The 22,641-nt window shown below is 36.7% G+C and overlaps 1 protein-coding gene across 12 annotated transcripts in view; it reads left to right on the top strand.

Moving 5' to 3' along the window:
• The window catches only part of PHF14 (PHD finger protein 14), a 247,910-nt gene that overhangs the window by 214,236 nt on the left and 11,033 nt on the right, over positions 1–22,641 (top strand). For 5 of the 12 annotated variants that reach the window (XM_054237238.2, XM_054237232.2, XM_078342672.1 and 2 more), the window contains 2 exons: positions 6,064–6,206; positions 6,700–6,902. The exons of 1 other annotated variant lie outside the window; for it this stretch is intronic. In XM_054237238.2, coding sequence (XP_054093213.1) covers positions 6,064–6,075 — 12 coding nt within the window. In that variant the 3' untranslated portion in view covers positions 6,076–6,206; positions 6,700–6,902. Of the gene's footprint in view, positions 1–6,063; positions 6,207–6,699; positions 6,903–22,641 lie in introns of those variants that run through there. 6 more of the 12 variants (XM_078342675.1, XM_078342674.1, XM_009002351.5 and 3 more) reach the window with 2 other exon arrangements.

Genomic DNA, 22,641 nt, shown 5'->3' with positions numbered 1-22,641 from the left:
AGGCATGAGCCACCACACCTGGCTAATTTTTTTGTTTTTTTAGTGGAGACAGTGTTTCCATACTGGCCAGCCTGTCTCAAATGCCTGGCCTCAAGTGATCCACCCAGCTTGGACTCCTAAAGTGCTGGGATTACAGGCCTGAGCCACCACACCTGGCCAGATATGTCTTAAACACCTAAAAATTTCCATTATAAAAGTTCTAGCTTTTCATGTTTATGGAATATGTAAATTTATAGAATTGGGATTGTGCCCATTAAGAGTCTACCCTAACTCATTCTTATCATCCATCATTTATTTCCTTTCCTTATCCTATTTTGCCACTTCCACTTTTCACACTGATCTTTATTGCCTTTAGTGTAAATATTCACTCTTCAGATGGCTATGCCAATCCTTAGGGCCTTTTTTCCCAGATCAGAGGGAGCTCCTCTTGATCCTAAGTCATACATGAGAAATTCATTCTTTCTCTGGGGGGCGGGGCAGGGGAGGAGTTTCACTTTTACCGCCCAGGCTGGAGTGCAGTGGCGAGACCTCAGGTCACTGCAACCTCTGCTTCCCGAGTTCAAGTGATTCTTCTGCCTTAGCCTCCTAAGTAGCTGGGTTTACAGGCGCCCACCACCACTGACTCATTTCTTTGCTACCAAAAGCTGCCACAAAGAAGTAAAAAGTGACAGAAGATGCTAAAAACTTTACTCGATCTGCTCCTTAATCATGTAGAGAGAAGTGGTTACTCAAGAAAAAAAATAGTTATTTATGTATTCTCATACATGAAATTAGATATTTGTTACTGTCCTTTTTCTATCTTATTTGCTATTAAAAATGAAGAATGTGGTGTTGTAGTATTTAATAAAGGGAGATTTCTTTGATTAACTATCTTTGAATCACTAAATAGAGAAAAAAGGTAAGGTTTTAAACAGCTCTATTCTACTTAATGATATATGTGTTTGAGCTGAGTTTACTAAGAACACCGCAAGTTACTTTAATTTTATAATATAGCCTTAGAATTTCTAATTAAATATGTAACTTGTGTCATAAGAAAAAAATTCTTATGCTTTTTACAGTAAATTTAATTAACCATTTCTTGTAAGTTCATTTCAGTATCTATCATGGCTCACTAAAGTTGGAATTCAGTTGTAAAATGGTATATTAATTGCCTTTTGTATTAAGTGAAATAAGAATCTCAAATATGCAAAGTCAGGAGATTTAATTGTGGTCTTCAATTGCTTATTCAATGCATTGGAAAACTGAATGCAGAAGTATCGAAAAAAAGGCCACAGGTTGTTAAATGTAGCACATCCACACATTTTGCACTTTACTTAATGATCCAAGTGTTTATTACTATGAAGTAAATGCACCATTTAAAGAATTATGGTGGAATTGTAAAACGTTAAAAACTCTAATTAATTTCAGTCTGAAGCATGCAGTGTGCTCATTTTGCCTAGAACATTTTCATTATCGTCAGTATTTTTCAGTTATTAAGATAAATTTTTTCTTCATTGTGCAGCACTAGCATATTTTCTGTTTTAAAAACACAGTTTTATGTGCTGTTGAGACTTATATATCTAGCATGTTTTTAGATGAATGAAAGATTGTAGTTTTTGACCACAGATTGAAACGATGTAGTATATTTGCTTTTCTACACTTGTTCCATAGCTACCAACAGTTAGAACAGGTTGAGTGTGTCCACATGTTTTTTTCCTAAAGGCTATATATATACTTATATTTTTAAAAGAACCATTATTAAGGTATAGAGATAATACTGACTTAATTTGGATCCAGCTATAATAACTGTTCCCTTCTCTGATTAGGAACGTGAATATTTAAAATCTAAAGAAAATATCATAAGAATATAGAAACATTTTAAGTGAGTGCCTGTCTGTGCCTTCTCACTTCATTTTACTGTTGCACCACCATGTATGTTTGCTTGATGTGAATAACATACTTGGTAAAATAAAAATAACTGACATCTTCTTTTTGTAATCATAGTGTCTTGTAACTTTTACTTATTTCTGGAAATAGTGTGTTCATATGGCCAAATTATAAAGAGACTTAGCAAACAAAAGCTCTGTTTTCTGATTGCGAAAGTAATCTATACTCACAATGGGAAAGCAAGAAAATGTGGCAAAGCGCAGATAAAAAAATAAAAACAGTATCACCATTATGAACATTTTAGGTACTTAGGAATTTGGAGTAGAACAGTGGAAAGCAAACTATCAATTATAGCTGTAGCTTTCAGTGTAGAGGCTACAGGTGCCTTGCACCCCTTTCCTCATAAAATCTTTGCCAATACATTTTACTAACTTTATTTGAATTTAGGAAAATTTCATTAAGTAGCCATTTTTATTTTCTGTTTCTTTAGTCATTTTACTTTGAAATAACTTTAAATATATAGAAAAGTTGCAAACATAATATAGAAATTTCCCATTTGCCTTTTATCCAGTTTCCTGTAGTGTTACCATTTTATATAACCATCGTACAATTACTGAAACCAAGACATTGACTTTGAGAAGCTACCACTAAGTACCCTATGAACCGTTTCAGATTTGACCAGTTTTCTCACTAATGTTCATTTTATAGTCCAGGATTCCTCAGTGCTTCAATCATCATGTCCTCTTAGTCTCCTCCAAGCTGTGACAGCTCCAAGTCTTGTCATTCATGACCTTAAAAAAAAATTTTTTTTTTTTGAGACGGAGTCTCCCTCTGTCACCAGGCTGGACTGCAGTGGCACAGCCTGGGCTCAGTGCAACCTCTGCCTTTTGGGTTCAAGCGGTTCTCCTGCCTCAGCCTCCCAAGTAGCTGGGTCTACAGGTGCATACCATCATGCCCAATTTTTGTATTCTTGGTTGAGACTGAGTTTCACCATGTTGGCTAGGATGGTCTCAATCTCTTGACCTCATCATCCTCCTGCCTTGGCCTCCCAAAGTGCTGTAATTACAGGCATGAGCCACCATGCCCAGCTGACCTTGACACTTTTGAGGACTACTGTTCACTTGTTTTATAGTGTTTATCTGATGTTTGCTCATACTTAGAATTAGGAAAGTTCCACACTGTTGGAAAAGGTGCCACAAACCAGAGGTGATGTGTCCCTTTTAGTATATCATTTCAGGGTATTAATATATATTATTGGGGATATTAACCTTGACCATTTGGTTAAGGTGGTGTTTGCCATGTTTCTCCATTATAAATGTACTTACATTAACATCTATAAAGATATAAATAAGTAATAGGGAGAGTTGCCCCTTTGTACAATCCTTTTATATAAAGGATTATAAGATTTTAAGAAATCTTTTAAACTTGGCAGTCTACAAAGTATATATAAAGTTATTTGTATTCATAGAGTGTCATTTGTATTCAGTTATTACCTGAGCGATATAAATTCCAGATGCTAAAATAGTTGGCCATCAACTCCTAAGAGGAAGGAAAAGAATGGATAGGTTTTATTTATTAGCATCAATGCTTTGAACTACGATCTAGAACTAAGTCGCATTTATAAATAAAGAAAAGCAGTGGGGCTCCTCTGTCACAAATGGATAGTGCAAGCTAACATTTAAACAAAATCTTGCAAGTTTTATTTAGTGATAAGATAAACATGGCAGTGTTTTTACTTAATTTCGCTGTTAGAATAACTCTTAGTCTCATATTGCCACCTGGAGTATCAGGCCATTATTACATGGTCCGTCTGTGCCTAGAAATTACCATTCTCACTGCAGCCTCTGTCAACGCAGAAAGAACAAAGCTAAGGCACCAAATTTTGTTATTTGATATTATGGGTGTTACTGTTAATTGAGTGCACATTCTTGAAATTCCACATATAACTAGCAGATGTACAAGGTTGTTAGTCAATGAGTGTTTTAGAGTATGAATTAACAAGTGTAAATATTAAGAGGTAAGCCTGTCTACTTTCCAGTAGCCTCAAAGGGTACATTTTCTTCATGACTGTTTCAGAACATTGCATGAAACAAATGTCAAACTTATCAGGGTTGTCACTAAGAAAATGATCCGTGTAGCTAGGGTCTTCTTTCATTGGGAAACAAACAGATGTCTTATCTCAGCAGAGAGAAGAAAACTTCTGCTATATATCAGAAGAAATTTTTGCTTGCGGATAGTATCCAGTAGTAAAGAAATGCTTTGGTAAAAAGCTTCCTTTGCAATTTTATTTATTATGCAGTCATTTTTCAATGATACTTGATTTGCTGTCTAAGTAACTTTAGTGATTTAATTAATCTGGAACTGCATGTAAAGTTCTTACAAAAATTGACCTGCAGTGTTAAAAAACACAAATTAGCACTTCTGAAGAGACTTTCTTAGAGCTTTATTAGATCAAATTTTAATGCTTTTATTTATGATAAAATCTATTATTATTATTTTGATGATGTTACAGCAATTTTAATATTATACTCTAGCAATTAGAGTTGAATGCCTTTTTCACCCCTTCATAGTCATTTTCTGCATCTGGGTCACATCTATCCTTGTAAAAGGAAGAAAGAGAATGGCTCTTATTTGTTATAAAAGTGACTTAGCATAAAAGGCAAGATATTTTAAGACAAATCCTCAACATAAAGAAAGGTGTAAAACAGTTATTTACCTGTCCTGAGCAGCAGGCAGTCTTAGAAGGCATGCGTTTATAAACGACACTTTATGACTAAGAAAAATTCAGTAACAAAAGACCAACATTATATTAAGAATGTTACTTAACTGGCATATATATATATATATATATCTTATACATATATTAAAACATATTCAAATTAATGGAAGTTGCAAATTTTTATTTCACTTAACTGTGTTCCAGTAGCTCATATACATAGTTAAATATGAAAGCAAAGTATTTAAGTACTTCCTAGTCCTCGGGGTTATTATTGAGTCTTTACATTTCTGTTTTGACTTAGTGTAGTGTTGAAGGTTGCTAGAGAAAACTAGATAAACCAAGCTTGTTAAACCAGGAAGTTATATGGTGCAGAAACTTAGTAGACTGTTTGTGTGATTAAGGCTCCATCCTTCTCTTAAATTAAAGGACATGAGCTTGATAATTGCTGTTTTGGCTCATGTTGCTTCAAACAGTTTGGCTTATTTTATTTTCAATGCTATTATAGTAAGTCAAGATTTCTAGAAGTGTGAGTACTAGCAATCTTAACTTACTATGGTTAAATAAGAACAACATTATGCTTTTCCAAATTATGTAATAATGCAGGCATGCCTTTTATTCATTATTCCACTGTTTCACATAGTTCAGAAAACATTGATTGGACTACAACTGTATACTAAGTCCTGTTAGATGGTAGGACTTTTTTTTTTTTTTTTTATTGCAATGTAGTTAAAATGTAATCTCTAGGAAACTTTGTCTAAAAGTGGAAAGTACGTGTTCATTAATAAATTTTCAAGAGTCAAACTTAATTGAATTTATCTATTCACTGGAGATAAAATAGGGAAAAAATGAAATGACACAAAGTGGCCATCATACTTGGAAAAATGTATCAAAGTTACATTGCCAAAATGATACTCAAAACCCCATTCTTGGTGTTCTACATATCCATAATGATTCAGATTGGTTGATAATATTGATAATTTCTCTACTTTCCCAGTGTTAACAAAGTCTAAATCACAGATTCTGTTGAGTTTAGAGAGACAAAGTATATAAAAGAAGCTTTTTTCTTTCACCTTAATGATTATTGGCAAGTGTGTAGTTTCTCATAGAAAACAAATATGTACCCTTTGGTTTGCTTTTACTTAATAAGTCAATTCATGAAGTAGGGCTCAACAATTATTTAATTCAATTTAATTTGGTTTCATTAGGTACAGAGTGGTATGTTTGATGATACTGATATTTATTACTGTTGTCTAGAAATACTTAAAAAAATTGATGTTTATGCTTTAATTAACTCAGAAAAGAACGAGTACCTTTATGCCAGTTAATAGAAGTAAATAATCTTATGTGATAAGTCAGAAATATTAGGAAAATAAGACTGTTTTGCAATTGGGTATTGTTGAGGGAACATGTCTGATGAGATGGGTTATAAATTATAAGATGAAATATTTTTCCTGACTCTCATTATTTATACTTTGAAGGTTACCATTTAATATTGAACACAAGATGCACTTCATTTCTGTGGAAGCAGACATTATGATGTCACTTCATCTATTCACCATGTTCCACAGGAACCTGCTTTGAATTATGAGGCCACCACTTAGAATCGAAACTGTAGAAGATTGTAAGCATTCTACAGCCTGACATGCATGTGCTTCCTATTTTAGACCTCACTGATCTTCAGATAACATATGGTGGTACAAGTAATTGGAAAATTGGCACAGCTATCAAGAAAATATACTAGATGGGACAAAAAATGCCATACTGGAGCACATGAAGTGTCTTAGAAATTAAATTTATTGTTTTTTATAAAGCAGTGAAGTAAAAATATCTGTTTCATCCCCTGCAAAGAACACTTTTCAGTGGCAAGTGTTTCCAAAGTAATTTTTAGGGCATTGATAAAATTGGTTGCTTTTAAAAACATACAGCAAATTTTAATGTGTACTATAAAACAAAACCTGTAAATATTTAAATGTTATATTATTTTATCATTTGTGTTTAGGATTAATGGAATCATAGTAGTTCATAGTTCTACAGATACAGTTAAACTGTGTTAAGTATAGCTGATAAATGCCCTAAAGTTTATATTTTAATGTTTTTTAAAATTTATTTCACAGGAAGATGAAAATGAACCTGAAAGAAAAAATATATCTCAGGAGCTCAGCATGGAACAGAAAAACCCAAAGAAATAAAAGATTTTCTGTAGTGTTTTTGAAATGTTTGCAGCTTATGTAATAACAGATAAAATTTCTAATTGTAAAATGTTAAATTGTAAAGTCTAATTTGCAAAATGTTCTCAATAAAGTCATTCAAAATGAAATAGGAGCTTGTGTTTGAAATTCATATATTTTAGAGTAATTTTGACTTTTTTATTTAAAAGCTGGACCTTTAAAAGTTTTTAAAAGGAGAAAAATTCTTAACTCAAATTTGAGAAGAGAGAAAGAATTTTATTTTTCTGTAACCTAACTGTTAACACATCTAAATGACCTAAAAGAAAACTCTGAAAGTATTTTTTCTCCCTACTAGACTCTGTGTTCTTCTTTAAGGTCCTTAACAGAATTCTTTTTATTAATATAAATTAAAACCAACATAGTTCAAAAATAAACAGGGAATGCTTACACATGAAAATGTTAAAACCAGTGAGAAGTAATGCCATGGTTTATAATTTATAAAATATTTACTAAGGACCTGCTGTATGCAAGGTCTCATACACTTTTCCTGGACATTTCAAGGATAGTTCTTCTATGTATTTCTTTGGCTTAGGAATTTTTCAAAATTCCTCTGACCCCTGTCTTTATCAGAGTTCTCAATAACCAGTTCTAATTTCCACGCTGCTGTTTGTCAGTGACAGGAAGAGCAGTGAATCTGCTTGCTATTTGCCAAACCAAATGGTTTTGGTAGATGTCTTTGTTTGATTATTTAAGGCAGCGTTCCTTAAAATGAAAGGGAGAACTTTGGGAGGCTTTTAAGAGAATGTGAGAATAGAATCAGTGTATTTGCCTTGGAGTCATATAATCATATGCATTCAACAAGCCCAATAAATGTGTGACAGTAGGACACACTGGCAGCTATGATGCAGTGGACTAAGATGGAGGAAACAGAGTAGTTAAGTCTCAAAAATCAGAAAGATAGTCTCAAATAGATCAGTATGTATGTCAGGAAAACATCTAGAGCCTACATATGGGCTCTCTAGACTAATGGATTCCCTGGATGAATTTTGGAGCAAAGACTTTAAGCCAAAGAGAAGGTTGAGATGGCAGTTCAGAGTCTGCAGGGAGCCTTTGCAATAAGCAAATATGAAAATTAATTTGACATTTTCCCCACATCAATTTATTTCAAAATACCCACATTCACTTAGATTTGGGTTATATCAGTAGTTTCACTTTCAAAAAGAAGAAATAATACATGAGTTACGTAAAGGCTAACATATTGAATGGGCACAGTGGCTCATGCCTGTAATCCCAGCGCTTTCGGAGGTCGAGGTAGGAGGATCATGAGGTCAAAATACCGAGGCCATCTTGGCCGACACAATGAAACCCTGTCTCTACTAAAATTACAAAAATTAGCTGGGCATGGTGGCACACACCTGTAGTCCCAGCTACTTGGGAAGCTGAGGCAGGAGGATCACTTGAACCCGGGAGGTGGAGGTTGCAGTGAGCTGAGATCGCACCACTGCACTCCAGCCTGGTGGAGAGGGAGACTCGGTCTCAAAAACAAAACAAAAAAAACCCTAAGATTATGTTTCAAGCACTATGCTAAATGTTTAAGATGTATCATGCCTCTTAATTAGGAACTTAGAGGATAGGGACTATTGCTCTTGCCGTTTTACCAAAGTTCAATTGGAGGCTTAGGCAGGGGAAATAGATTAACCAAGGTTATGTAACTTTAAATTGGCAGAGTAAGAGTTCAGACTCAAGCAATGTTACCACTAAGAATCACACTTAATCATTGTGTAATACTAATACCATACCTCATTTGTTCCACTGTCTTTCCTAAAAATGTGCAGTCTTATTAGCACTCCATTCATCACCTGCTGCATCTTCTTTAGTTCTCTTCTCCAGTCTCTTAGCTATGCTTTAATTCATTTCGAAGACTTTGATTTAAGTGAAGTAAATGAAACGATTATACCCACTATTCTATGTGCTCCATATCATGCTAATCCTGCTTTATTGTTTGTTTGTTTGTTTTTTTGTTTGTTTTGTTTTTACATCAAGTTATGATGGAACAAGTATGAAAGCACCTATTGCTTCTCTAAGATTTTTCAAGAAATTTTTGGCTGGGTGCGGTGGCTCACTCCTATAATCCCAGCACTTTGGGAGGCCGTAGTGGGTGGATCACAAGGTCAAGAGATTGAGACCATCCTGGTCAACATGGTGAAACCCCGTCTCCACTAAAAATACAAAAAAAAAATTAGCTGGGCATGGTGGCACGTGCCTGTAATCCCACCTATTCGGGAGGCTGAGGCAGGAGAATTGACTGAACCCAGGAGGCGGAGGTTGTGGTGAGCCAAGATCATGCCATTGTACTCCTGCCTGGGTAACAAGAGTGAAACTCCGTCTCAATACAAAAATAAATAAATAAAATAAAATAATTAGCTGGGCATGGTGGCACATGCCTGTAATCCTAGCTACTCAGGAGGCCGAGGCAGAAGGATTGTCTGAACCCAGGAGGCAGAGGTTGCGGTGAGCCGAGATCGTGCCATCACACTCCAACCTGGGTAACAAGAGCGAAACTCTGTCTCAAAAAAAAAAAAAAGAAATTTTTGGCCATATTTTTCAGTAGATTGATCAGATTATAGTATGCTGTTATCTCATCATTCAACACTTGCATTTATGAAATAAAACTATTCATGTGAATCACAGTGACACTTAGCCACCGTGCACACATTTCTTTTTAAAATCTATTTTATTGATGTTTAGGTTCTGGGGTACATGTGCAGAACATGCAAGATTGTTGCATAGGTACATACATGGAAATGTGGTTTGCTACTTCCATCCCTGTCGCCTATATCAGGCATTTCTCCCCATGTTATCCCTCCCCAACTCCCTACCCTCTGCTGTCCCTCCCCTAGTCCCCCACAACAGACCCCAGTGTGTGATGCTCCCCTCCCTGTGTCCATGTGTTCTCATTGTTCAACACCCATCTGTGAGTGAGAACATGTGGTGTTTGATTTTCTGTTCTTCTGTCAGTTTGCTGAGAATGATGGTTTCCAGATTCATCCATGTCCCTACAAAGGACACGAACACATCGTTTTTTATGGCTGCATAGTATTCCATGGTGTATATGTGCCACATTTTCCTTGTCCAGTCTATCACCGACAGGCATTTGGGTTAATTCTAGGTCTTTGCTATTGTAAACAGTGCTGTAATGAACATACATGTGCATGTGTTTTTATGATAGAATGATTCATAATGCTTTGGATATATACACAGTAATGGGATTGCTGAGTCAAATGGAGTTTCTATTTCTAGGCCCTTGAGGATTCACCACACTGTCTTCTACGATGATTTTTTTTTTTTTTTTGGCTTGATTTGGGTTTTTTTTTTGCATTTTTGGTTTTGGGCTACATGTGAAGAACATGCAAGATTGTTGCATAGGTACACACTTGGCAGTGTGATTTGCTGCCTTCCTCCCCTTCACCTATATCTGGCATTTCCCCCCATCTATCTCTTCCCAAATCCCCACCCTGCACTGTCCTTCCCCTGTTTCCCCCCAACAGACCCCAGTGTGTAGTGCTCCCCTCCCTTTGTCCATGTGTTCTCATTGTTCAACACCTGCCTATGAGCGAGAACGTGTGGTGTTTGATTTTCTGTTCTTGTGTCAGTTTGCTGAGAATGATGGTTTCCAGGTTCATCCATGTCCCTACAAAGGCCACAAACTCACTGTTTTTGATGGCTGTGTAATATTCCATGGTGTATATGTGCCACATTTTCCCTGTCCAGTCTATCATTGATGGGCATTTGGGTTGGTTTCAGGTCTTTGCTATCGTAAACTGTGCTGCAATGAACATTCATGTGAATGTGTCCTTATAGTAGAACTATTTATAGTCCTTTGGATATATACCCAGTAATGGGATTGCTGGGTCAAATGGAATTTCTATTTCTAGGTCCTTGAGGAATCGCCACACTGTCTTCCACAATGGTTGAACTAATTTACACTCCCATCAGCAGTGTAAAAGTGTTCCTATTTCTCCACATCCTCTCCAACTTCTGTTGCCTCCAGATTTTTTTAATGATTGCCATTCTAACTAGTATGAGATGATATCTCAATGTAGTTTTGCTTTGCATTTCTCTAAATACCAGTGGTGATGAGCATTTTTTCATGTTTGTTGGCCTCATGTATGTCTTCTTTAGTAAAGTGCCTGTTCATATTCTTTGCCCACTTTTGAATGGGCTTGTTTGTTTTTTTCTTGTAAATCTGTTTTAATTATTTGTAAATTCTGGATATCAGCCCTTTGTCAGATGGGTAAACTGCAAAAATTTTTCCCATTCTGTTGGTTGGTGATTCACTCTAATGACTTTTTCTTTTGCTGTGCAGAAGCTGTGGAGTTTGATTAGGTCCCATTTGTCTATTTTGGCTTTTGTTGCCAATGCTTTTGGTGTTTTAGTCATGAAGTCCTTGCCTATGCCCATGTCCTGAATTGTTTTGCCTAGATTTTCTTCTAGGGTTTTATGGTGTTAGGTCTTATGTTTAAGTCATTAATCCATCTGGAGTTAATTTTAGTGTAAGGTGTCAGGAAGGGGTCCAGTTTCTGCTTTCTGCACATGGCTAGCCAATTTTCCCAACATCATTTATTAAACAGGGAATCCTTTCCCCATTGCTTGTTTTCATCAGATTTGTAAAAGATTGGATGGTTGTAGATATGTTGTGTTGCCTCCAAGGCCTCTGTTCTATTCCATTGGTCTATATCTCTGTTTTGGTACCAATACCATGCTGTTTTGATTACTGTAGCCTTGTAATAGTTTGAAGTCCAGTAGTGTGATGCCTCCTGCTTTCTTCTTTTTGCTTAAAATTGACTTGGCTCTGCAGGCTCTCTTTTGGGTCCATATGAAGTTTAAGGTGTTTTTTTCCAGTTCTGTGAAGAAGGTCATTGGTAGCTTGATGGGGATAGCACTGAATTTGTAAATAACTTTGGGCAGTATGGCCATTTTCACGATATTGATTCTTCCTAACCATGAACATGGAATGTTTCTCCATCTGTTTGTGTCCTCTCTTATTTCGTTGAGCAGTGGTTTGTAGTTCTCTTTGAAGAGGTCCTTTACGTTCCTTGTTAGTTGTATTCCTAGGTATTTTATTCTCTTTGTAGCAATTGTGAATGGCAGTTCGTTCTTGATGTGGCTCTCTTTAAGTCTGTTATTGGTGTATAGGAATGCTTATTATTTTTGCACATTGATTTTGTATCCTGAGACTTTGCTGAAGTTGCTTGTCAGTTTAAGGAGATTGGGGGATGAGCCAATGGGATCTTCTAAATATACAATCATGTCTTCTGCAAGTAGAGACAATTTGACTTTCTCCTTTCCTAATTTAACAGTCTTTATTTCTTTTTCTTGCCTTATTGCTGGCTAGAACTTCCAGTACTATATTGAATAGGAGTGATGAGAGGGCATCCTTGTCTAATGCCAGATTTCAAAGGGAATGCTTCCAGTTTTTGCCCATTCAGTATGATATTAGCTGTGGGTTTGTTGTAAATAACTTTTATTATTTTGAGTTATGTTCCGTCGATACCTAGTTTATTGAGAATTTTTAGCATAAAGGGCTGTTGAGTTTTGTCAAAGGCCTTTTCTGCATCTATTGAGATAATCATGTGGTTTTTGTCTTTGTTCTGTTTATGTGGTGGATTACATTTATAGACTTGCATAGGTTGAACCAGCCTTGCATCCCTGGGATGAAGCCTACTTGATCGTGATGGATAAGCTTTTTGATGTGCTGTTGCAGTCGGTTTGCCAGTATTTTATTGAAGATTTTTGCATCTATGTTCATCATGGATATTGGCTTGAAGTTTTCTTTTCTTGTTGAGTCTCTGCCAGGTTTTGGTATCAGTATGATGTTGGTCTCATACAATGATTTGGGAAGGATTTCCTCTTTTTGGATTGTTTGGATTAGTTTCAGAAGGAGTGGTACCAGCTCCTCTTTGTATGTCTGGTAGAATTCAGCTCTGAACCCATTTGGACCTGGACTTTTTTTTGGTTGGTAGGCTATTAATTGCTGCCTCAACTTTAGACCTTGTTATTAGTCTATTCAGGATTTCCATTTCTTCCTGGTTTAGGCTTGGGAAGGTGGAAGTGTCCAGGAATTTTTCCGTTTTTTCCAGGTTTACTGGTTTATGTGCATAGGGTTGTTTATAGTAATCTCTGATGGTAGTTTGTATTTCTGTGGAATCTGTGGTGATATTCCCTTTATCATTTTTTATTCCATCTATTTCATTCTTCTCTCTTTTCTTTTTTATTAATCTGGCTAGTGGTCTATTTTGTTAATCTTTTCAAAAAACCTGCTCCTGGATTTATTACTTTTTTGAAGGGTTTTTTGTGTCTCTGTCTCCTTTAGTTCTGCTCTGATCTTAATTATTTCTTGTCTTCCACTACCTTTTGAATTTGTTTTATCTTCCTTCTCTAGCTCTTTCAATTTTGATGAGATGGTGTGGATTTTAGATCTTTCCTTGCTTCTCATGTGGGCATTTATTGCCATAAATTTTCCTCTAGTCACTGCTTTAAATATATCCAAGAGATTCTGGTACATTGTGGCTTCGATCTTGATGATTTCGAAGAACATCTTTATTTCTGCCTTCATTTCATTGTTTATCCAGTCAACATTCAAGAGCCAGTTGTTCAGTTTCCATGAAGTTGTGTGGTTCTGCATGAGTTTCTTAATCCTGAGTTCTAATTTGATTGCACTGTGGTCTGAGAGACTGTTATGATTTCTGTTCTTTGCATTTGCTGAGGAGTGATTTACTTCCAATTATGTGGCCAATTTTAGAGTAGGTGTGATATGATGCTGAAAAGAATATATATTCTCTGGATTTTGGGTGGAGAGTTCTGTAAATATCTATTAGGATTGCTTGGTCCAGATATGAGTTCAAGTCCTGGATGTCCTTGTTAATTTTCTGTCTCATTGATCTGTCTAATATTGACAGTAGAGTGTTAAAGTCTCCTACTATTATTGTGTGGGAGTCTAAGTCTCCTTGTAGGTCATTAAGAACTTGCTTTATGTATCTGGGTGCTCCTGTATTGGGTGCATATATATTTAGGATCATTAGGTCTTCTTGTTTCATTTATCCTTCTACCATTATGTAATGCCCTTCTTTGTCTCTTTCAATTTTTGTTGCTTTAAAGCCTATTTTATCAGAGACTAGGATTGCAACTCCTGCCTTTTTTTGCTCTCCATTTGCTTGGTAAATCTTCCTCCATCCTTTTATTTTGAGCCTACATGTATCCTTGCACATGAGATGGGTTTCCTGGATACAGTACACCAATGGGTTTTGACTTTTTATCTGATTTGCCAGTCTGTGTCTTTTGATTGGGGCATTTAGCCCATTTACATTTAAGGTTAATATTATTATGTGTGAATTTGATCCAATTTGATGCTAGCTGGTTGTTTTGCCCATTAGTTGATGCAATTTCTTCATTGTGTCAATATGCTTTACCATTTGGTACATTTTTGGAGTGGCTGGTACTGGTTGTTCCTTTCTGTGTTTACTGCTTCTTTCAGGAGGTGTTGTAAGGCAGGCCTGGTGGTGATGAAAACTCTGAGCAATTGCTTGTTTGTAAAGGATTTTATTTCTCCTTTGCTTATGAAGCTTAGTTTGGCTTGATATGAAATTCTGGTCTGGAAAGTTCTTTTCTTTAACGATGTTGAATATTGGCCCCCACTCTCTTCTGGCTAGTAGGGTTTCTGCTGAGAGGTCCACTGTGAGTCTCATGGGCTTTCCTTTGGGGGTAACCCGACCTTTCTTTCTCTCTGGCTGCCCTTAGAATTTTTTCCTTCATTTCCACCCTGGCAAATCTGATGATTATATGCCTTGGTATTGGTCTTCTTGAGGAATATCTTTGTGGTGTTCTCTCTATTTCCTGTACTTGAATATTGGCCTGCCTTGCTAGGTTAGGGAAGTTCTCCTGGACAATATTCTGAAGAGAGTTTTCCAGCTTGGATTCATTCTCTCCATCACATTCAGGTACACCTATCAAATGTGGATTAGGTCTTTTCACATAATCCCATATTTCTTGGAGGCTTTGTTCATTCCTTTTTACCCTTTTTTCCCTAATCTTGCCTTCTCATTTTCTTTCTTTTAGTTTATCTTCAATCTCTGATATCCTTTCTTCTGCTTGGTTGATTTGGCTATTGAAACTTGTGTCTGCTTTGCAAAGTTCTTGTGTTGTGTTTTTCAGCTTCATCAATTCATTTATATTCTTCCCTAAGCTGTTTATTCTCATTAGCTTTTCATTAAACCTTTTTTCAAGGTTCTTAGTTTATTTGCATTGGGTTAGAACATGTTCTTTTAGGTCAGAGACATTTGTTATTACCCACTTTCTGAAGCCTGTTTCATGTAGCCTTTTTCCCTTGCTAATGAGAAGTTGTGATCCCTTGGAGGAGGAGAAGCATTCTGGTTTTGAGTATTTTCATCTTTTTTGGGCTGGTTTCTTCCCATCTTTGTGGATTTCTTTACCTGTGGTCTTTGCAGTTGGTGACTTTCGGATGGGATCTCTGAGTGGATGTCCTTTATGTTGATGATGAAGTTATTTCTTTTTTTTTTTTAGTTTTCCTTCTAACAGTCAGGCCCCCCTGCTGTAGGACTGCTGAGGTTCACTCCACACCCTGCTTGCCTGGGGATCACCTGCGCCGGCTACAGAACTGTAAGCGTTGCTGTCAGTTTCTTCTTCTGTTATCTTTGTCGCCAAAGGATACCTGCCAGATGTCATCCTGTGTTCTCCTTTATGAGGTGTCTCTTTGGATATATGGGGGTTGGGGAGCTGCTTGAGGAGAAAGTCTGTCCCTTATAGGAGCTCAAGTGTGGAGCTGTGTGCTCTGTTTTTCCATTCAGAGTCTGCTGCAGTGGAATTCATGACCGCCTTTTTTTCCCCCGGTGCTCTGTCCTGGGAAGGTGGGACTTTATTTTTGAGTTTCCAATGTGCTGCTGCCTTTATTCAGAGATGCCCTGCCCAGCCAGGAGGTAGCCTAGTCACTGTCTGCCAGCAGAGGTATTGCTGAGCTTTTGTGGCCTCTGCCCAGCTCCTGTGTGAACTTCCATGCAGTTTTGTTTATAGAGGTGTAGTTAGAACTGTCTCGATAATGGCAGTCTGCTTCAGTAATGCCGGACTGTCTCTGTAATGGTGGACTGCCTCAGTAATGGCAGACTGCCTTGGTAATGGCAGATGCCCATCCCCCTACAGAGCTGGACAGTCCCAGTCCATGCTTGCTGTGAAACTCTCAATCCAGAGCATTTGAGATTGTTGGTCTTTGTGGGGGTGGGACCCGCTGAGCCAGATCACATGGCTCCCTGTTTCAGCCCCCTCTTTTCAGTTAAATGGGTGACTGTGTCCAAGGCATTCCAGGCGCCAGTTGAAATGGCTGCCCAGATTTGTGTGTTTGTGTAGAGACCCACTGCACCAGCTGAAAAAGCTGTGCTGGAGATTTATTGTGCTTTTTCCCCTGGAATTTTTTGGTCTGTGCGCAGTAAAAATTAGTTTGGAAATGTAGTGATCACTCACCTTTTTCATTCTCACTGGGAACTGCACTCCAGAGCTGTTCCTATTCAGCCATCTTGGATCCCACACATTTTAAATATTAAATTTAAATGGTATCTTTGATCATTTAAAACCCAGTTTTCATTTTCAAAAAGTTTCAAAACTACATACCCTTGGTTTAGGATGATGGGTAATAAAGTAAAATCAATTTACATTTCCTTTAGGAAAAATCTGTTTATGAATCACTCCGATTTTTAGGGCTCATACCTTTATGTTTTATGTATATACATAAAAGCCCTATAATGCTACAAGATTATATGACTGTGATTAAGCCAGTCACTTCAAGTCAAATTATGCATATTTTATATTACATAGGATGTTTTACATATTTTTTTATTTTTATTTTTTAGGAAGGGAGGAAGGCAGGAAGGGAGGAAAGGAAGAAGGGAGGAAGGAAGGGAGGGAGAGAGGGAGGGAGGGAGGGAGGAAGGGAGGAAGGGAGGTAGAGAAGGGAAGGAAGGAAATCAAGCAATGAGAGAGACTAGAGGTCTACAGTTGATTTTTTTTTTGTTTTTTTGAGAGAAGGAAAGAAAAAAGGAGTGAAGGAGAGGAAGAAAGAGGAAGAAAAAGAGGGAGAGAGAATGGAAATGTTGCTTTATTCTAAAAAAAAATGGGTATTAATAATGGCCAATCAATGTTTCATTTGAACCTATGAGTAGGTATAATGTGGTATTGACAAGAATGTATATTTTGTGTATTTAAAGTGGAGAGCTCTATAAATATTTATTAAGTTTACTTGTTCCGGATCTGAGTTTGAGTCCTTGATATCCTTATTAATTTTCTGTCTCATTGAGTCTAAGTCTCTATGTATCTGGGTGTTAGGATCGTTAGCTCTTGTTGTTGCATTGATCCTTTTACCACTATATCTTTGTTGCTTTTACATCTATTTTATCAGATACAAGAATTGCAACTCCTGCTTTTTATTTATTTATTTTTGCTCTCCATTTGGTTGGTAACTCTCCATCCCTTTGTTTTGAGTCTTTGTGTATCCTTGCATATGAAATGGGTCTGGATGTAACATGCCGTTGGGTTTTGGCTGTATCTTTTGATTGGGGGATTTAGTCGATTTAAATTTAGGATTACTGTCATTTGATGTTAACTGGCTGTTTTATCCATTCATTGATGTAAATTCTTCTTTATGTTGATGCTCTTTACTTTTTGGTATATTTTTAGAAAGGCTAATACTGGTTGTTTCTTTCTATGTGTAATGCTTCTTTCAGAAGCTCTTGTAAAGCAGGCCTGGTGGTAATAAAATCTCTGAGTACTTGCTTGTTCGTAAAAGATTTTATTTTTCCTTCAATTGTGAAGCTTAGTTTGGCTGGATATGAAATTCTGGGCTGAAGGTTCTGTTCTTTGAGGATGTTGAATATTGGCTTCCACTCTCTTCTGGCTTGTGGAGTTTCTGCTGAGAGATCTGCTATAAGTCTAATAGGCTTCCCTTTATGGGTAACCTGGCCTTTCTCTCTGGCTGCCCTTAGTATTTTCTCCTTCGTTTCGATCCTGATGAATCTAACGATTATGTGCCTTGGGGTTGCTCTTCTTGAGGAATATCTTTGTGGTGTTCTCTGTATTACCTGGGGTTAAATAGTGTCCTGTTTGCTAGTTTAGGAAAATTTTCCTGAAGAATATTTTCCAGCTTGGATGCGTTCTCTCCGTCGCATTCAGGTACACCTATCAAACGTAAATTTGGTCCTTTCACATAGTCCCACATTTCTTGGAGACTTTGCTCACTCCTTTTTATCCTTTTTTTCTCTAATCTTATCTTCTTGTTTTATTTCATTAAGTTGGACTTCGACCTCTGATATCCTTTCTTCTACTTGAACAATTCGAGTGTTTAAACCTGTGCATACTTCTCGGCGTTCCTGCATTGTACCCTTCAGTTCCATTAATCCACTTATATTCCTCTCTAAGTTGTCTATTCTCATTAGGATTTTGTCAAACCTTTTATCAAAGTTCTTAGTTTCTTTCATTGGGCTACAACATGTTCTTTTAACTCACTGAAGTTTCTTATTATCCATCTTCTGAAGCCTGATTCTGTTAATGGGATGTGCTCATTCTCCATCAAGTCTTGTTCCCTTGTTGATGAGGAACTGTGATCCTCTTTAGAGGGAGAGGCATTCTGATTTTGAGTATTCTCAGCCTTTTTACGCTGGTTTCTTCCCATCATTGTAAATTTATCCACCTGTCGTCTTTGTAATTACCAACTTTCAGATTAGATCTCTGAGTGGACTTCCAAGTTGTTAATTCCCAGGGCCAAAATATGAGCAACCCACTGCGCCAGCCAAAACAGCAGCGCTAAGACTGATGGTGCTTTTCTGCCTGGGAATCTCCAGTCTGGCTTCCTTCTTGAGTCCGTAATAGGCGACTCTGCCTTCCCGGAGCTCCCAACCTCGGTCAGAAGGGGAACCAGTCATGTTTACTCTGCACCAAGAGCTGCCATGCTGAGGTGCCAGCAAAACCACTGTGCTGGCCTCAAGAGTCACACTGGTGACCCGTGTGGCCCCTCTAAACTTCGGTCAGAAGGGGAACCAGTCCCGTTTTCTCTGCACTGAAAGCTGCTGCGCCGAGGTGCCGGTGAAACTGCTGCACTGGCCACAAGAGTCGTGCTGGCAACCCGTGGAGCTCCTCCACTGGGATTCTTCTGCTCCATGAGCAACCAAAATTTGTCTGAAAGTGTGGCGTCCTCTCATTCTCTGAGCTTTCACTGGGAGCTGCAATCCCAAGATGTTAGCAATCAGCCATCTTGGATCGTTCCCCCTGTTTTACATATTAATCAGCTCAGGCTGCCATAACAAAATGCCCGAGTGGGCGACTTAAACAACAGGAAGTTCTTTTCTCACAGTGCTGGATGGTGGAAGTTCCAGATCAAAATCCAGCTGGGTTCAGTTTCTGTTGAGGGCTCTCTTCCAACTTACAGATGGCCTGCATCCAACATGGCCTTTCCTTTGTGCATGCACAGAGAGAGGGAGGTCTTCCTATAGGGGCATTGATCCTATCAGATCCGGGTCCCATTCTTATCATCTCTTTGCCTTAATTCCATCCTTACTGCAAATACAGCTTTATTGAGAGTTACGGCTTCAATGTAGGAATTTCTGTGGGGTGGTGAAGGAGGAAGACATGCAGTTCATAATACATTTAAATAAAGTTCAAGTACCTCTGTTATAATAATTCTGAGCTATGTTAAGGAGTACTGGAGCAAAATCCTAGTAAAATGTCTATGGCAGTATAGATAATATGTATTCAGGGAAAGCCCTTGTAAATGTTAATAAACTGAGCTGTCTATACATTGGTTTCTAAAAAAGACAAGCCACTAAACAAATATGGCTGTTTTGTTTGCCTCTTTATCCCTATTACATAGCTTATTCTTTGGCCTTTACTAGGTTTAACACACAACTGTAAGTTAGCCTGTAACTTCCAATGTAGAATGCCCAAAGAACAAGAATTCCTTTATATGTTATGATGCCTGTATAATTTTTACCTACTGAACCAAAATATCTTCTCTTCATGCTAGTTATAGGAGTTGTATTTCTTCGTGGCTTCCAAGAATTTAAAAATGAAAGAACTTTAAATGAGTATTGGTTTCTATAATATTTAGGAAAAATGTTTTTTAAAAATTGTATCTGGTATTATACTCTCCAGTCTAGAGAACAAATAGCAGAAGCAGGAAGGGATATTATGCTATTCTTGAATGGAAGTTGCTGGGTACTAAGATGCTCAAATTTTAAAAATCATTCAACAAAGCTTTACTAGGACCTACTATAAGTTATATACTGTTCTGCTTATCACTGAGGACTCAATGACAGACAAGCTTACTCTGCTGTTACAGTCTTGAAATTCTTAACTTTTGAAAGAGAGACCCCATGTTTTTACTTTTCACTGACCTCGCAGATTGCATAGTAGGTACCACTAATGTTTATACTCTTTAAATCAATTTTATTGGAGTATATAATTTACATAAATTGCACTCATTTTGAATGTATAATTCAATAAATTTCAACAAATATATATATCCATGTAACCACCTCTCCAAGATTATAAAGCATTTCCATCACCCTAAAAAGTTCTGTCCTTCAGTTTTGCAATCATTTACTCACCTCTACGATAACCACTGATCTACTTTCTTTATTCGTTTTTCCTGTTCTAAGACTTTATACAAATGGAATTATACCATACACATCTTTTGTGTCTGCCTTTCTTCATTCAGAATAAAGTTTTGAGATTCAGCCAAGTCATTTCATGACTTTATTCCTTTTTACTGTTGAGTACTTTTTCATCTTGTAAATATACTGCACATTTTAGTGAATATTGCTACAATGGAATATATACAAATGGCCAACAAGCACATGAAAATATATTCAGCATCATTAGATATCAGGAAAATGCAAATTAGAACCACAATGAGTTACCACTGTATACCCACTAAAATGTCTATAGCTCTGTTATCCAGTAGAGAAGCTATTAAAAATATGTAGCTATTGAATACTTGACATATGACTAGTCCCAATTGAGATGTATAGTTAACATAAAATATACATCAGATTTTGGAGCTAGAGTAAAAAATAAATGGACAATATCTCCATAGTTTTTATTCTGATTGTGTGTTGAAATGGTAATAGTAATATTTTGAATAGATTTGATTAAAATATTAAAATAAATTTTACTCTTTTTTTTAAAATGGTGGCTACTAGAAAATTTGAATTTATATGTTATGGTTTCCATTGTTTTCCCACTGGACGGGCCTCCTGGGCTATAATTTGAAGGCTGGTAATGAAATATTGGTAAGATTATGAAGGAACTGGAGCTCTTATACGTTGTTGGTGGAAGTCTAAAATGGTAAATTATTTTGGAAAAGAGTTTGGAAATGTTTTATGAAGTTAAACATACCCTTAATACATGACCTAATAATTCCACTGATAGATATAACAAAAGAAATGAAAACATGTGTCCACACAAAGATGTGTATTTGAATTTTTTTTAAGATCTCTCTGTGTTGCCCAGGCTGGATTTCAATGCCTGATTCTCCTATCTTGGCCTCCCAAAATGCTGGGCGTACAGGCGTGAGCCACTGTACTCAGCCTTTTACATGAATAGTTTTAACAGTTTTATGTATAATAGCCCAACACTGGAGCAAATTTTTTTTCTTTTCAAGTAAAAGTCACACTTGATATTGGTTATTCTTTTCAGAAACCATCTGTCACACTAAGCTGTGTAATGTGGTTTGCAAAATTCGAGATTAATCCTTGATCTTTTAGGATGGAAATTTGATGTGTTGTGTAATAATATTTATAGCAACAGTATAAACGTTAGAAGGAATCACTGTCTATAAAACATGCTAATGAAAGACTAAAAGAAGTGCAAATAATATACAATTTTTTTTTACAAATTCAACATTAAAAAACTAATCAGTTCATATCTAGAGGCAAAAAAATAAGAATAAAAATAGTTGGCATAATATATTATTTGAAAACATTGAATGAGTTAAAGTTTTTAAATGATTTCACATTGTTTTAAATGTTTTTGAATGACCTTTGCAGTCAGAAATACATTTAAACTTAATTTTAAAATTATAAAATTATAGTTACATCTTCTGATAAATTCTATCCACTTTCCTTGGGGTTAGAAAGCTTGAATGAGAGGAAAAGCAGAGATGTGTTCCCTGTTGCTCCAATTTTAAGCCTATGAACAATTTTGAGTCTATGAACGGCTTTAAGGTTCATTTTTATATATATTATACCAAATAGAACATGCTCTTCTCAGGATATAGTCATTTCATTTATGACTTCCTAATCATCCAGAAGGAATGAGGTGAGTCTGAGTAGTTTTGTTCCTCTAATGTTTTTGAAAGGAGATAATGACATTCTTATTGTTCATTTTGTATATGTATATTCTTTTGGTAAAATAATCTGTTCAAAGATTTTTAAACAAATGACATTATTTTATACATACCTTTTGTATTTGGCTTTCTTCACTCAGCGTAAAGTTTTGAGATTCATCCAAGTTATTGCATGACTGTAATTATTCCTTACACTAATGATTTTCCTCTAAGCTTAAACAATTGAAGGCATTTGATATGTCTGTACTCTCCTACATTCATTATAATTTGTCTAGTTTTTCCCAGATTCCCAGATGCAACGAACTATTCCTTTTTTTTTTTGAGGCAGAGTTTTGCTCTTTGTTGCCCAGGTTGGAGTCCAGTGGTGTGATCTTGGCTCATTGCAACCTCTGCCTCCTGAGTTCAAGCGATTCTCCTGCCTTAGCCTCCAGAGTAGCTGGCATTACAGGTGCCTGCCACCACACCCTGCTAATTTTTGTATTTTTAGT

The sequence above is a fragment of the Callithrix jacchus genome, chromosome 11 (genome assembly GCF_049354715.1).
Source record: "Callithrix jacchus isolate 240 chromosome 11, calJac240_pri, whole genome shotgun sequence".
Taxonomy (NCBI): Eukaryota; Metazoa; Chordata; class Mammalia; order Primates; family Cebidae; genus Callithrix; species Callithrix jacchus.
Note: the sequence above shows the minus strand (reverse complement) of the source record. Positions and strands in the feature narration are given on the sequence as shown.